The following is a 16,578-nucleotide window of genomic DNA, read 5'->3' as shown; positions in this document are numbered from 1 at the left end:
CCCCATCAGGAGATGAATACATCCAGACAGGGAGATGGGGACAGGGAAGAGATACAGGCACTGGGGAAGTGGGAAAGAGCAAAGAAGAAATGGGAGGGAAAGTAGCATCTGGTACACAAGAAACAAAATGGGAAACATATGACAGGGATTGGGCAGGCAGCAAGGTGGAAGAGTAGGAGCTGAAGTGAGGAAATAGGGGCAAAGGTGTGAGAAACAAGGGTAGGGAAATCACAGTTCCCCTCCCTCTTAAGTTTTCAGACCTTCCCCCCTTGCACAAAAAGGTGCAGTACATATTTTAAAGATGTCCAGTATGAGGAAATGTATCAGTATAATAAAACTATGTAAAAGACATCATGGCCCTAATTCAACTGTGTTGGTGTAGTCACATCCGAAAGACAGTAAATAGAGCTTGGAAGAGGATCCTAGTGATAAGGAATTTCCATCTGCACTATACAACGAGGGGATCACTCTTGTTGGCTCAGGGTGTACTTCTCCCATTATCGTACACTGTGTCGTGTTCAAACTGTTAGTTTATATACCATTATAAAGTTATTGCATTCGGAATTTATAGAACAAAATGCTTTGTGAGAATTTAAGTCTGTCGAGCATCTTTTACTAAAGGGATTGTAGTTTGTATTACATTTTGCCAAATAATGCTATTTGTTCTGTGTGATATAAGGAATGCTTGAATCAATGTAGTTTTCAGTGTACTGAACAATAAATATGTGATTTTTAAAAGCTGTGCTTTTTTCTAGGGTACTACTAAGCATAAACAGGACTGCCAGACAATGCTTTGACAAACATGTCCCGATGTAGTGTTTGTTTGGATCTGTGATGTTCTCACGAGACAATCATTATTGCATGTAGGACTGCAGATGGCCCTAGTCAAATATCTGGGATGCGGGAAGGAAATACACTGGTTGGCCACTGAAGGTGTGAGAAGAGTCTATGGCTATTGAATCAACCTGGCTACCCCCCTGAAAGAACCTACCACTGCTTACCTCGGATTTCCAGTCTTTTGCAGGACGTTAAGAAATACCTTTCCATTCCTGAGACGTATGACACAATCCTATGTAGTCTTACTCCAGTCTAAAGCCATTGAGTTCAGTGGGTTTAGACAGGAGTAACTCTTGGTAGGATTGGGCTATCAGCCTCCACTAGCCAACCACTGCGCCATAAATATTCCTGTAAGATCCTTCCACAAGCATTTGGAGCTGTTACGTTTTTTTGAACAATAGGGAAGGTTTGATAATAGGCAGAAGTGAATGTCCGAGGGTGTGGTAACTGAATGGGCACCCACTGCGTGATAAGAAGCGCAGAATAAAGCCACGGGCTGCAGCCACAGATGTCTAGAGCCGTCATGCTGCTCTCGATTGCATCCAGACACCCATTTCTGCGAGAGTCGAGGGGACATGAAGCCCTCTCAAGAGGCAGCCTGCAAATCCCCCATGCCTGCGTTCACCCCGGGCACATTTGACCTCCGCGCTCCCGTTTCGCTCCGTCCTCTTCAGGCGACGCGTGTGAGGAGCCAAACGTGGTCTTCCGACAACCAAGCTCCGTCCCGCTCTGTTGCGGCCGCTCCCGGCTGCTTTGCCATGGCAACGACCAAACGGAGAATTCAACTGTCGGGGCGCAGCCCGTAGAAAACACGCTTTGCCTCCCCCACGACGGGGGCACGCGCCGCCCACCCCCCTCCCTCCCTCCCTCCCTCCCTCCCTGTCCCTTGCTCGGAGCACAGACCCCCGCCCCCTTGCGATGCTCGCGCACGAGCTCCTCCCCGAAGAGGCGGGGAAAGGAACAGCCCCCGCTCACGAGCTCAGGCGGCCGCAGCGGCCCAGCCGCTTTCGGGCGCATGCGCCCTTCCTTCGACGGCCCGGGCGAGGCCGCGGCTGCCGTCATTTCCTGCCAGAGCATAGAGCTGCGCTCGCAGGAAGCGTCTAGAGCGGCAGGCGGAGGAGCAAGGCCGAGGCCGATGATGTCGGAAAAGAAACAGCCCGTCGATTTGGGGCTTTTGGAAGAGGACGACGAGTTTGAGGAGTTTCCTGCCGAAGGTAGCTGCGGGGGACGCAGGCCCGGCCGGGGTAGGGGGGTTGGGGTGCAGAGCCTTCGCAACAGGCCTCGTCCACAGGAGCGCGCACGTTATCGCTTCTGGGCCCCGGTTTCCTCTCCTCGCCAGAATGCCTTCAGGCCACCCGCTTACTGTCAGGCTTCGGCGCCGTGGAGTTGGAAGGGGCCGCACAGGCCATCTAGTCCAGCCCCCTGCTCTGGGCAGGATCAGCCTAAGCCAGGGGCAGTCAAACTGCGGCCCTCCAGATGTCCATGGACTACAATTCCCATGAGCCCCTGCCAGCGAACGCTGGCAGTGGCTCATGGGAATTGTAGTCCATAGACATCTGGAAGGCCGCAGTTTGACTACCTCTGGCCTAAGGCGTCCAGGGGAAGGATCTATCCAGCCGCTGCTGACAGACACCAGTGAGGGGGAGCTCCCCGCCCCCTGAGGCAGCCTCTTCCACTGCTGAACTATGTGAAAATCTTTTCCCCTGATCTCTCTGTTACGGTGTCATTCCTCCCTCCTTCCATGGTGCTCAGGGCAGTGTGCCCAGTTCTCCATTCCATGCTCACAACTCTGTGAAGCAGGTTGGCATGAGACTGGCTGGCCCAGGATCACCCGGCCAGCTTCGTTTTTCAGTGGGATTTGAGCCCACCTCTCCCTAGTCTAGCCCTTAATTACTATGTCACATATGCCCAGGATAAAGGCTGTTGGTCTTAAAGGGGCCACTGGAATCCAGCTTTGTCCTGCTGCTTCACACCAGCATGACTACCCACCTGAATATGTCATCCTGCGTCATTCGCATTGTGTCCCTTAGAAAATGGTGGAGTCCTGGGGAGGCTTGGAGACTTAAAACATGGCTTGCTGGATCAAACCAGTGGTCTGCCTAGGCCAGCTTTTTATTTCAGGCCAGTTTTCCCCTCCTATCCAAATCATTACACTCAATGGGATTGCGAACAAAATGTTACCTGAACATGTTATTATGAAGATTGTTGGTGACCTTAAGATTGTTGATACAGTTACCAAACTTATCCTGTACTCTTACTTTCCTAACACTTTTTGTAAACCTCCCTGAGCTGCAAGGGAGGGCGGTATATAAATGCAGATAGATGGACTTCAACATCAAGAGCTTTGTGAACAAACCATATGTAGGCTTGATATGGAATGGGTGTCAGGTGGTGTTTGGGCTGTTGAGGTTGGAGTGGAATACTTAAATGCAGATTGCCCAAGTGTTATAATTTTGGTAGAAAGGGGTAGAAAAAGATGCCAATGTTTCGCTGTTGCACAGGTTAGTATATTTGGCAGTAGATAGGGCTGTTCTTAATGTCAGTGCAAAAGAACTGGAGTGCAAGGAATGTATAAAAACTTCCAGTAGCTCTTGAATAATACTATATTAGCAAATATTCAAATAAGAGAAGGCCCTGTTGATTTTAATAAAAGTTGTTTTGAAAAAAATTGCAGCACAAGTCACAGACTTCAATAGTACTTAATGCTTAGTAAGAGAGCCTAGGGTTGCTGCACAAATATCTCATGAACAAAAGACCCTCAATGTTTGAGTGACCCTGAACAAATTTTGTGGATTATTATTTTACTACTCCAGTAGATTTGTTGCAAACATAAACTCGTTTTAAACTGTGAGGCTTTAAAAAAAACAAACTGAAATATTTCTTTTCATAAAATATGTAATAGCTTTTCTTTTAAAAGTGAAACAGTAGTATACACGAGAAAAGTGTAATTTCTCCAGGAAATTCTATTTTATATTTCACTGACATGTTTCAGTTTTTGTTTCTCGTAGTCTTCATTCAAAATTTTGGAAGTATAATAGACTAATTTTTATTAGTATTTTATTTTAACACTCTTTCATGGCCTTATGTTTGCAATTTGTGTTGAGTTTCTTTGTGCTAGAAGCCAAACTTGGGTGCAAAGCACATTCCACTGAAGTCAGTAACACCCACATTTGTTTTAATGGGTCTAGATTGCATTCACTGGATATAGGTTGCCCAGTTAGATAAGGGTGACATTTGCAAGCTGATGATTACTATCTGTTTCAGGATTCCTGCAAACCTTGTTTGTTGTATTCGGGGATTAGTGAATTTTTAGTATGGCTACTTTAAATGCACTCTTAAAACTATTAATTTTAACTTGCTAGTCACTTCCTTAGAGCAGAAACTTAAAAAAAGAATTCTCTTTTTAATTGCTTGCTAGTGGTAAGTCAATGTGAAATCATACTGATATAGAAGATAAACACACTTTACAAAGAAAGTATTTTTATAAAAGCTTTGTGCACTTCACAAGTGAATTTGTACTGCTTTTTAACTTAACCATATGAATTTGTGTTGTTTTTTTGTGAAGCATTCTGATGTGCTATAGCATTGTAATGCTTTTAAAAATACTGTATTCATCACAGTATCTGTTATTTATTATATTTATATACCACCTTCCCCTGAGGCTCAGGGTGGTTTACATAAAACAGGGAAACTATGCAGATAATAATACAGTTTTATGAAATATAGAAATATTTTACTTTGCTATTTTAGTGCAACAGGCAAGCTGTCATGGCTCTAAAGTGTCAGTCTTACCCCAAAATTTTATAATCATGCTATTTGTCATTTTGTGTTATGCTGTATTCACAAAAATATTTATATATTTTCAAATCCCTAATAATGTTATTCAATATTTAATTTTATGATGAAGTAATACAGTTAAATAATAGTATATTTTTAGCAGTTTACAATAGACCTCCTTTGGCTATATGAAAAGCATAATTACTTTTTTCCTGACTGCTGTTATACGAAGGCTTTGTTTCGATTATAATGTAACATGGTAAATTATTAACAGATACAGTTGAATTAATCCTAATTTATAATATTGTATTTGTGGCCTACTTTCCTCCAAATGTGGCCATAGCAGGTTGCAACCAGAAAACCTTACACTATCCATAAAAATGAAAAAGTAAAAAATAAAACCAAAACATATATGTATTAATACATGTCAGATAAGTGTCTCAGACATGAACGGTTTTAGGAAAACTAGTAGATGGTAGTAATAAAATGCTGAATGTTACACACAACTCTACATTGAATGCAAATGTAAACTTAAGAAATTACTGAAAGTGGTTTTGTTAGGTCCCTTTCATTTAGGCCCTTTAAACCTTTGGCTTCTGAGTTCAAACTGATCCCCCCCCCCCCAAAAAAAAAAAAGTTTAATACAGTTTAGGCATAAAAAAACTGACCTCTCACAATTAATGGAACTTTAAATTGGGTTTCAAAATGTTTTTCTCCATTGGGTTTTTGTTGTATTTTATCTTTAAGACGTGTGAAACCTTAAAAAAAAGACACGGAAAGAAGAGAAAAGAAAAGGACTGCCTTCAGAAGCCAAAGCAGGTTAAAGAGCCCTTATAAAAGAGACCTTAATCTGCTGCATCCAAAATAATAGTTTTCTGTGCAGATTGAATAAAACAAACACCTACATGTGTCTGAAATAGATTCTGGTTCTTATGCAACAATCGATTTGTTAGCCTTTATTGTATTTGCATTTAGAGTTTTGAGAGAGGGAGAAAGGCTCTTTCCCTTGTCAAGAGTTATTTGACTGTGCCTCTGAGGTTCTTTGGTAAATCCCAACACAGCTAAATGTGATTTAATTGGGAGTTCTATGGGAAGTATCTTTCACTCCAAGTGTGAACATATCTATTTACATAAGAGTCCAATTTAATTGCTTTCTTGAAAGTACACTTGAAGTGAAGATACAGGTCATCTGCATAGATTCGGGAACTAGCAGAAGGGAATGCTGTGAGAACAAGAAGAGTGGGTGACTTGTGCTACTCAGGATAAAAGTTTCAGTTGTTTGGTGTTTCTGCTGTGTTTAGTGTTACAACAAATGTTGATGTATTAGAACATAAAAGTATTTTGATCTGAAATGAATTAATACATTGCAGGTAGGGCATAGTTCATTGTGATACCTCTGTCTTTGCATTATAACATGATAATAATAGTTGCAAGGAACTTGGTAAACAGCTCCAGCATTAGCTATGATCAGCATTCAGAATTAGCAAAGGAAGTTTCATAAGATCAGTGTGCCAGTCCCCCATTCAGGAGGTCCCCAGTCTAAATGACTAAAATTTTAAGGTGAAAGAAGTTTGACATCTATTATTTCACTGGATTACTGTGGATGTGACACTGGCTCCCTGATAACCATGTCGGATGTGTGCCATCCCTGGAGCAAATTTAGATCCGTCTTAAAAACATATTGTAAACGGTATTCATTAGATAGCATTTTGTACCTAGTACCATCTAATTCTATCTGTGGCACCATGGAGCATAAATAATATTGTTAGGAACTTTACATTTTGGAGAACTTCACTCTTTATGTTCCAAAACATCTTCCCCCCTTTCTGTATCCTGTTTTAGCATGTTTGTTCACATATCTAGCATGAAGAATAGCTCTGAGGAACTCTGACCTTTATTCTCTACTTTGTACACATTGGTCGGTCCTAATAACAGGCATTACACTATGGCTGCTTTAGGATTTTTAGCAACCTACAGATTTTGTCATAGTGCAATGTATTTGAAGCAAGGAATAGTCTTCTGGTCCCTTTTAAAATGTGTCACACAAAACTGTTTTTTAAATCTTGATTTTAATTTTATTATTATAAACCAGACTTAGTCTTTTTTGACCTCTTAGGCCATATCAACATATGTATGGACCTCCTAGGGGAAGGATGATGGCTCAGTGGTAGAACCTGTGTTTTGAATGCAGGTTTGATGCCCAGCATCTACATGTTAAAAGGGCCAGGCAGTAAATGATGTGAAAGACCCCTGTCTTTTATTAGACTTTTCCTAATGTAAATTTTAAAATTGCCTGGTGTTATCACAAAGGTGATCTGCAGAGCTAGGAGGACAGAATAGGGACTCACCTCTCAGTTCCTCGCTAGCCACCTACAATTTTAATCCATTTAGATTCTGTATTTGGATTGCACCTGGTTTTTAACTTCCTGTGCTATGATCAGCTCTCTGGGCAGTCAGCATCAGATTTGCTGCTCTCTCATCTGTTTGCCTAATTTCCTCGCTGCATCTTGATGTCTGCCATGGCTGATACTAGTTCACCTTGCTTGTTCTTTGCACCTTGAACAGAGTTGTTCAGCCTTGCACATCTGGGGTACCTGTGGCCACAAATTATCAGCCAAGCCCTTTAATGAGGGGAAATCTGTGAATGGCTTTTACCATTTGACTCTGGAGATGCATTTGCAAGCCATGGTGCTTGGCTTCAATCCAGACTTTACTGTTAAAATACCTAAGTTGACAGTGAAGAAATTTATCCTTCACTGAAAACACGCAGAGATGCTATGGAAAAAGAAATGCAACAAACACATCTTAATCTGGAAACACTTGTCTCTTTGGATTTTTAACTCCATCAGTAACCATTGCAAAGTTGTGGTCCCTTAAGGAAGCTTTCCATTTAAATACACCCTGCTGCACATTTTATTATTAAATGTAAAAGGAATGAAGCCTCTGTTCTTCCTGAAATGTTTTACCAATTTTCAACAGTCTGGAGTATCAAATAAATGTTTGCCTTTTGTTTTCAGACTGGGCTGGTTTAGATGAAGATGAAGATGCACACGTGTGGGAAGACAACTGGGATGATGACAATGTTGAGGATGATTTCTCCAATCAGTTAAGGTCACTGGAAAACATTCACTATGTGCAAACAAGTAAAAGCAGAGTGGTGCAGGCTAGAGTCCCTAAATTAAGAACCAGCTCTGACAAGGCTCCTTGTTCAGCATAGAATGGGGCCTTATTACAGAAGACATAAGTGATAAATGTTTCTGATGTTTAGGCAGGTTTCAGTATATACTGGTGGAGTGCACTTGAGGGACCAGCATTTCTCAATGGGTTTAACTGACCAGCTCTAGTTGAAAAATATTGCAATTTGTTAATATACATTTGAAAAGCTGTTTCAGGTCAGGTTCACCTCAACAGCTAGAATTTCAGAAAACATGGTGGGCAAATCAGGAGGAGGAGCCGGTACTTAAGACCTGGGCCATATTTCAGTCACTTCATGTGGCAACGCAGTTCCCCTTTTGTTTCCATGTACAGATTAAGGCCCACAAGTGCTCTATCAGTGCACATGCTTAGTCCTGTTCCTTTGGCAGTGTGCTTGGAAAGGTCTCATTTTTCCTTCTTGCCTTGAAAGATGAGTAGTTCTTTAAAGTGAAGAAGACAGAGCCCCAACACACAGTCAGTATAGGACTTGTTCTTAGATCTGGTCTCTGTCCAAGGAAAAATTGGAGCATAGCATAAAATCCTATTGAAACCTGTCTTACGCAGTTATATTCTTTGTTTAAAGAATATATTTTTAAGACTGAGGGACGAATAATTACGAAACACTTTAAGAAATTATATTCATAATGTGTTTAGTGTTAAATTAAGTCAGACATCCAGTATTTTGAATGGTAGTTTAACACATTTTGGTGGGGGATGGCTTGTCTTTACAGAGCTGAATTAGAAAAACACGGCTACAAGATGGAAACGTCATAGCTTCCCTGATAAGGTCATTTGAGATTGGACTGTAAATTGAACACAGAGGTGTACGGAATGCAAGATGGAAGATCAGACACTGGACTGTCTATTGTTACCTACATTTTGTTTTGTATAAATAAAAAAATCAAACCCACGTGTTGTATTGTTTGTATGCTATTTAAATTCCCCTATGAATAGCTGATGTTTCCCAAATTAATTAAGTTTAAGTTAGTTAAGTTTAGCATGGGTTTACTTTGATGTTGATGTCTTTAATATCACTGACCGTAACTTCAACATAACTACCTTTTGTTGTGGTTTCCTCACTTTGTAACTAAACTAGGGAAAAACTTGGCAATGCTTATTTTTCAGCACTACTTAAGAAGCCTTCAGATAAATTAAAACAGCGAGCTGAATACTTCAGAAAAAGAGACTCATTTCAGAGGCCACATACAAAAGAGTGATTGGAAGTGGCAGCTTCATAATCCAGCTTCCCTGCTTCCAACTCAGCTATAGCTGAGCTGCTGCAAAGCAACCTTATTTTCCATGGCCAGGGATTTGTCTGTTCTAGACTGGTCAATATCACAACAGTTGAAACCCTGCTGCCACACTCCCCAGTATTGATTTTCCCCCCAGCTACCCTGAAAACAGTGTCAGATTGTTGGGTTAATGTTGAATGAATATACTCTTCAGTGTTTATTTTTTTCCATGAGTGTCAAGAATAGCAAAAACATAATGCTTTGTTTTACAGTTAGGGAGACTTCAGAGCACAGCAAAGAAATACATGGGAGTAACCTAATATTAGTACTAAAAACACTTTCTTTAACCTTGTTTAGCTGGGTAACCTTGACTGTTCTCTGACATAATAGGGTAAATGTAATAATGGTATGTTGCCAGCTTCCAGAGAGACACTTGGGCGGCTTTGCTGAGTCAGCTATACTAGTGATATGTCCTGGCTAGGTTATGTACAGGGCATTGACATTGTGACTCCTGTGCCCTGATCCTGAAGAGGAAATGCCCAGTACAGATATTCCACAAAAGTAGATAGTTGAGCTTTAAATAATTACACAGTTTTGGATAGTTTGGGGGTAAGAAAGCAAATGGCAACAATAGGTTGGTTTCAGGGCGTGATTGTGTTGGTCTGCAGTTGAGCAGCTAGTCAGGAGTGGCCAGAGTGGCTCTCCAGCTGTCCATGGACTATCCCATGAGACCCTGTCAGCATGGTGCTGACGGGCTCATGGGAATTGTAGTCCATGGACAGCTGGAGAGCCACAGTTTGGCCACCCCTGATATCAATGCAAGTCCAGTAGCACCTGAGAGACCAACGAGATTTTCAGGGTATGAGTTTTCAAGAATCGTACAGTTATTACTCAAACCACATGAGCTATTTAATCTCATGGCAACATTTCCCTTAATTCTTGTATTGACTTACCCTGTGTTGTCCACCTTGAGTTCAAGTGAGAAAGGTAGAGTGTAAATATATAAAACAGCAAGAATGAACAACATATGGCTTAACATTTCTGTTCACGCAATGTTTTGCAATTAAGAGTTGCAAAGAGGGAACACAATTTTAGTCTGGAATTATGAACAATAAGTCATTCAAACCTTCATAATACCATTAAGAAAAATGTGGGTAGCTTTGGTATATGTTGAACTTTGCCTCTAAATCACAACTTGTAGCTGTAGATAACAAATCTGTTCTGCTGAGTTAGATATTCTCATTTATACTAGGCTGGGAATATTAGCCTGAGTCTTTACAGAATACTTCTTTATGAAATTTTACATGCTGCCTCTGCAGAGGCCTGCTCACAACTTGCAACATGCTTAACAAAAGAAGTCTGTCTTTTAAATTACTCAGCAGAAGTTATCCCCTAGGGGGAAAAAAAAACTTACTTGTATTCAGATGTTGACTGTACCAAAAGGTCTACATGATACCTGGCATAGAAGTTCTTTTAAATAGTCATCTTTTAAATAGACATTTCTACTGGACACAAGTATTCACCTCGACTGGAAACATGGAATCAGGAAACCTAGGAAGAGTGTGAGCTCCTGAGAAATGTTAGCCTGTTTTTTACAAGTTTGTTAAAATAAATTTTGCACATGACAGCTAGAAATTTTCCTGATCCTCTTCTCCAATAATGGTCCCAATAAAGCTTGTTTATGTATGAGTTGTTAAACCATGACACTATTGGGGGGAGGGGGGAGTGAAAACATTCCTATGGGTCTCAATCCAAATTTCATGATTTTGTGTGCAGTTCACAGAATGTTGGTTGTTCCCCCTTAAAAGAAAAGGGCTGTCATCAAATACTTGTTTCTTTGTGGTTACACATTTAGAACCTATGAAGTGTGAGTATGACCCATTATGCACGGGGGTTTTAGTGCACATTCGGGGTGGAATGGCGGCGACTAAAATCACCGATAACGCACGGAGCCGGCTGCAACTGGCCGCAGCTTCGGTGCATGCCACCGAAAAAGCCGCGTCAGTGAGACGCGGAAGAAAGCGCAGCTTCCGGGTGACCGGGGCGCAACCAGAAGCGGCGCCCGGATCGCCGCGTGCATAATTGGTTACTCTGGGTTTTGCCGCCGTCGCACCCCGCCCCGTACATAACCGGTATGCGTCGCGTCTTCCCCCTCCGTGTTTTCCATGTGACCCGAAATCGCCGTTTTGGTGGCCGTGCATAATGGGCCTATAAGATACTTTAAAATGTGCCTGTTTCTCCCTTTCCCCACCAGCTTCCCTCAAACCAGTAAAAAGCTAGTGATGGTAAGCAAGGATCCTGTGGTGAGGAGGGGGAGTGGCTCAGTAAGAGTTTTCTCCATGATTCTTGTCCTGTTCTTTGCTGTGGCTTCCTGGCTTTTTATCTACAAAGTCCTCTTGCCCCCTAGTGTTGGCTTCTGAGGGACTTCAGGGTGGAGGTGGGGACTAATCAGTACCTGAAGGTCATAAGTCTACCATCATAGGTCTACCTACCACCAATGAAGCTAAGGGGTGGTTTGGAATGTCAAGAAAGGCTGGAGGGTACCAGCACAGTGCGTTTGCACTGTGGAACTAGTCACAAAATGGTGGGCAGCTCCAAGCTAAGCTTTCTGCAATAGAGTAACCTGCTGCAGAATGCCTTTGAGGTTCTTTCAAAGTGGCCTGCTCTGGAGAGGCAGAGGATAGCTGGGATCAGAGCTTTGATTTGGAAAAGAGATTCTGTTTTCCAGAGAAAAGCGAGTTTGTTTCCTGTGTAGCCACAGGTAAACACTGCCAATCTCAGAAACAAAAGAAGGCCCCTGTCTGTGACCAAGCAAAGGGTTTATAGATAAAGCACTATTGCCCAAGATTAGTTCAGGGCTTTGCTAGTCAGGTAGCTGATAGGAAACCATTCAAAGTTCCCTGTCCCCCCTCCTTGTTCAATAAACTCTGGATTATAACCTTGAGTTTCAAGATGCAAGTGGGCACTAGGGAACATCTCAGTAGATGTCACTTTGGGGAACTCTGTCCTATATAACACCAAATCAGGAGGATAATGCAGTCAGCATGTCCCATTGGCCTTAACCTGGATAGCCTGATCTTGTCAGATCTCAAGTTAAGCAGGTTCAACCCTGGTTAGTATTTGATTTGGAATACCATGGTCGTGATGTGGAGGCAGGCAATTACAAATCAACCCTGAACAACTTTTGCCTTGAAAACCCTGTGAGGGGGCCATCAGTCAATGGTGACTTGACTGGGCTGTGGGGGGTGGGTGGGGGGAGGTCTCATGTGGCTTAAGCCGTTAAGTAACAAGGTAGATGAGCTGGTTTTCCAAAAGAGCAGTAAGATAGGTTCCAAGGTCCATTTATGGAGACTTGCATTATGTTGATCTCTTTCCATTCTGCATTTACTCAAGACTTGCAAAACAATTGATGATGTTGCCAGCATGTTTACCTGGTTTGGAACTATGCTTTCGCCCCATTCAATGCTTGGCTGGGTTTCAAATACTTCCCAATAAGCTTTCCCCCCTCTAGGATGTAAACTGAGATCTTACATATGAACCTCAAATCCTTTCACTGTACAGTTAAGACCTGCAAAGAATTTAAAATGTTTCTCTGGTTTTCGTTTGTATATTTTTTGGTCTAAGTTCTGGACAGGAATATTCTGCAGAACCCCTCAAAGAGCTGTCTTTAAGGTAGGAACTGCGGACTTCCTAATTCTTGGTCCACATATCGGAATTCCTGAGACCATTAAAGAACATGAAAGCTGGACATTCCCAAAACTGCATGATCAAGTAAAGGAAAACCATCAGCTGCAGCAGCAGGGTTGGAGTATCTCATTAGCTTCTGGGAGATTGGGTTTTGAATCCTTACTCAATATCACCTGTACTACCTCAGAGGGTGGTTGTGAGGATAAAATATAAGGGGAGAATGATGTAAGTTGCTTTAGATCCTCAGCTGAGGTAAAACTCCGTTACTCAAATGTAGGTCCTGTATATACTTTCTGTAAGACTTCTCACCTGGGCAGAGTCTGCAATTACTTTGCTTATTCCATTGTCAACTCAGAAGAAAAAAGGAAATCACGAGTCACATAGTAGTCTTCTCTATGTTTATAGATGAAACGGTTATAACATAAAGTCTAAACGGTCAAACATATGATGAAACGTAAAGAGTCAACCAAAACGGGATTCTAGGTTAAGTGACCCGCTTTCTGTTTTATCTTCGTCAGTGGTTGCTCTTCCAAATAAAACAGAAAGCGGATCACTTAACCTAGGATCACGTTTTGGTTGACTCTTTATGTTTCATCATATGTTTCACCGTTTAGACTTTATGTTATAACCTTTTCATCTATAAACATAGAGAAGACTACTATGTGACTCGTGATTTCCTTTTTTCTTCTGTATCCCATTGTCAATCCTGTTGAATTCAGATCGATTTGAACTCGGGTCTTCCTCTCCCCCCCTCCATGGAAGCAGAAAACTGTTCTGCACATGGTTAGGGTAGTTCAGAAGGGGGGGGGAGGAGCCAAGCAGAGAGCCTCTTTTTTTTCTTGGAGGGGGGGTGAGAATCGAAGAAGGCAGAGGAGGGAGAAAAAAAATCCAAGACTGACAGAAGTTGAGAGAAATTAGGGGCTTTACCTTTAAGGCAAGTGATATTGCCCTGTCCCATATTTTGGTAGAAAGTTCTGTCAAACCACAGCCATCTTGTGGTGACCAATAGGATTCTCAGCATTGCACCCTGGACTTTCTTGGTGGTGTCCCATCTGAGTACTAACCAGGGTAGACCTAGTTTAGCCTCTGACAAGACTGGGCTAGCCTGGGCCACCCATGTCAGGGCACCACACATGTTACTTTTTTGTTGGCCATTAAATTCTCATAGAAATGTCATCAATTTATACCCCACCATGCCCTTCACTTATGATGACTTAACAGCCATAATTAAAAGCAGCAACACCACTAACGATTAAAAACCACGAGCTAATTTCCCCATCAACCTCAGTTCCCCAAACATCCTCCTTAAATGATGGGTTTGACAAAATTGACTGATAGCTCCTGGAGCCATATTAATGGACCTATTCCCGGAGGCCATTCCGAAAGTATGACTCCTACTAATACTACTACAATACACAAGGAAACAAAACAAGAGACAGGTCCTTTTCTGAATTTATATTAGTCTTTTGTAGTGATGGGACATGGTATCTAAATGGAGCATAGAGTGGATGAATGGAGCTGATTCATATTCCAGTTTAGCTCAAGGAGGAAGGGAAGGGAATTTTGTATAGTGCTCTTCCTCCTTGACCTGGGAAAAGCCGATATGTGAGTATACATGACCTCCGTAAGAGGTTGCTGTTCTGCTAACAAGACAAGAAATGGCCATAAATCAAGTAGCCTAAGTTGTACATGTTCCTAGTTAGGAACCTGATTTTCCTTTGGAGCAACTTCTAGTTGGAAGCTATGCAGTCAATAATTGATTCAGCCCTATTGATAGTGGCTTGTCATGTGTCTTGTGGCTTGTCTTGTTCAGCATGCTCCTGAATTTCCTAAAGATCAAAGAAAGGGCAGCATATTAAATAAATACTGCACAGTTTTTCTTGAAACTGTCCTTGAGCTCCGGAGGAACGTGTGTGACTAACCAGTGGAACACTCCCTGTTTATGACTTCCATGATCACCTTAATTCAAAACACCTTAGCTCTGAAATAAAATTGAATTCCATAGAGCTTTGAAATAAAATTGAATTCCACAGAACATTTCCCCCAGGTATGCATGTCATGCTCACTGCCTGCATATCTGTCGATAATCTCTGATTTTTTAAAATCCTTATAACAAAATATTTTCGGTGACAAAAGCAGCAGCCTGCAGTAGTAACAAGCAAAAGGGAGATTAAAATAATATAGAGCGATAGAGCAAAGCTGGAATGATTTATAGCTAGCACCTCAGAGACCAACAAGGGTTTTTTTTTTTTTTTTGGGGGGGGGAATAAGCTTTTAAGAGTTAAAGCTCCATCTCACTGATGAAGGGAGTTTATATTCCCCCAATCTTCTTAGTTTCTAAGGTTCTACTGGACTTGAATCTAGCTCTTCGACTGGAGACCAACATGGCTGCCCTCTGAAATAATTGTTGCACTCCACTGCAAAATATTCATCTGTCCCTTGTTATATTACATATTAGTACAAAGCCATTCCAATTACCAAACTTCTAGCAAAATAAGAACGGGGTTGGAAGTCTGAGATCTTTCCAAGAAGGGGAGCCATGAATTTTCTAGAACAGCCATTCTCAACAGGGGCTATATGGCCCCCTGTGGCATCCTGGCACATTTGTAGGGGGCCATAGACTGAAAAATATCAGAAGGGGAGCCCAAAGAGTTTACAGGGGGTGGGGGCTTGTAACTCAGCTGACAAAATACCCTTTTTGTCATTAATTGCTAGACAGTTCAACTTTTGTCAAGGGAAAGGAAAAGAAATCATGCAGTCTATTCCTTTATGTGTGCTTGCATTAATGCATTCAAGAAATAAAACCCCAAATGTGCATGCTTCTCTTGGTTGCATGTTGGAGAAATCTGTCTTGTGCATATATTAGACAAGATATGTCAAATATAGTTAGTTCACTCTCAGCTTAATTCTTTTTTTAGCCTAGGTCATTGTGCAACTAGCCAGCCTACCACAAGGGATGCCTGGAACAAGAGCTCTTAAAAGGGCTTTGGCCCAAAACAGTTGGGAATGGTTGAACTAGAGTCTAAACCTGGTTGGTAAAGCAGTGGCATAGTGAACCATTTTCACCATGAATGACCAACATTTCTTACCGGAGGTATTTTACAGAACTCATCCATTGTACAATAAACTCTAGGGGCTAACTTGCATGATGGGTCTGGGTGGGTTGTAAGTCTAGCATCAAACTTTGGGTATGCTCTGAAGGTATGTGATTCAGGTGGAATGGATCTTGTCAGGGACTGGGAACCCTGTGTGATCCATGAAGGATGAAAGTCGGGAAAGAAATAAAACTGATAAGATGCAGAGGCAAAAATGCCAAGTCACTTTCTGCTAACTTTGCAGCATCCACACCTGTTTTGTTCCAGCCTTATGTTCTCAAAGCAACAAGTTGAGCAGTTAAGGCCACTAGTCTTAGCTGCTTAGCTGCATCTGTAGTTTCCACAAAAGCTACTTTTCTCTTTCCCACTATCATGAAAGATGAATTGGCTTGAGATTGGCAATGCTGTCTGTTAACTGTCATCGAACCTGTAAAGAAGCTTCAATCTAAACACAAACACCATCTCTCTTTGGACTCAGACGGTTTGTGTATTTTATTACACCTCCCTTGGCCTGCCAGGTTCTTGGAGCTGCTATTCTCTGCCATCTGTCAATATATCCAGAAACAAGGATAGAGTAAATATGATTGTCAACTGTTGGGCACTCCCTCCCCACACACTCCTTTTTAGTGCCTCTTTTCTTCTTTTTGGTCGTAAAAATCATACACAGCAGGTGAAAAATACCTGTCTCTTAGTATTGATTCTAGAATTACTTCAGTGTGTCTCCTGAAGGCTCTGACAATTTAAAGACTGTAAAA

At 41.8% G+C, this 16,578-nt stretch overlaps 1 protein-coding gene across 1 annotated transcript; it reads left to right on the top strand.

Moving 5' to 3' along the window:
* Positions 1 to 1,837: 1,837 nt before the first annotated feature.
* SEM1 (SEM1 26S proteasome subunit) lies at positions 1,838 to 8,719 on the top strand. The gene is made up of 3 exons (XM_077303459.1): positions 1,838 to 2,051; positions 7,632 to 7,725; positions 8,541 to 8,719. The coding sequence occupies exons 1-3, from the start codon at positions 1,853 to 1,855 to the stop codon at positions 8,581 to 8,583; spliced, it is 336 nt and encodes a 111-aa protein (XP_077159574.1). The 5' UTR covers positions 1,838 to 1,852; the 3' UTR covers positions 8,584 to 8,719.
* Positions 8,720 to 16,578: the final 7,859 nt, after the last annotated feature.

The sequence above is a fragment of the Paroedura picta genome, chromosome 11 (assembly GCF_049243985.1).
Source record: "Paroedura picta isolate Pp20150507F chromosome 11, Ppicta_v3.0, whole genome shotgun sequence".
Lineage (NCBI taxonomy): Eukaryota > Metazoa > Chordata > Lepidosauria > Squamata > Gekkonidae > Paroedura > Paroedura picta.
This window is presented reverse-complemented; position numbering and strand designations above follow the sequence as displayed.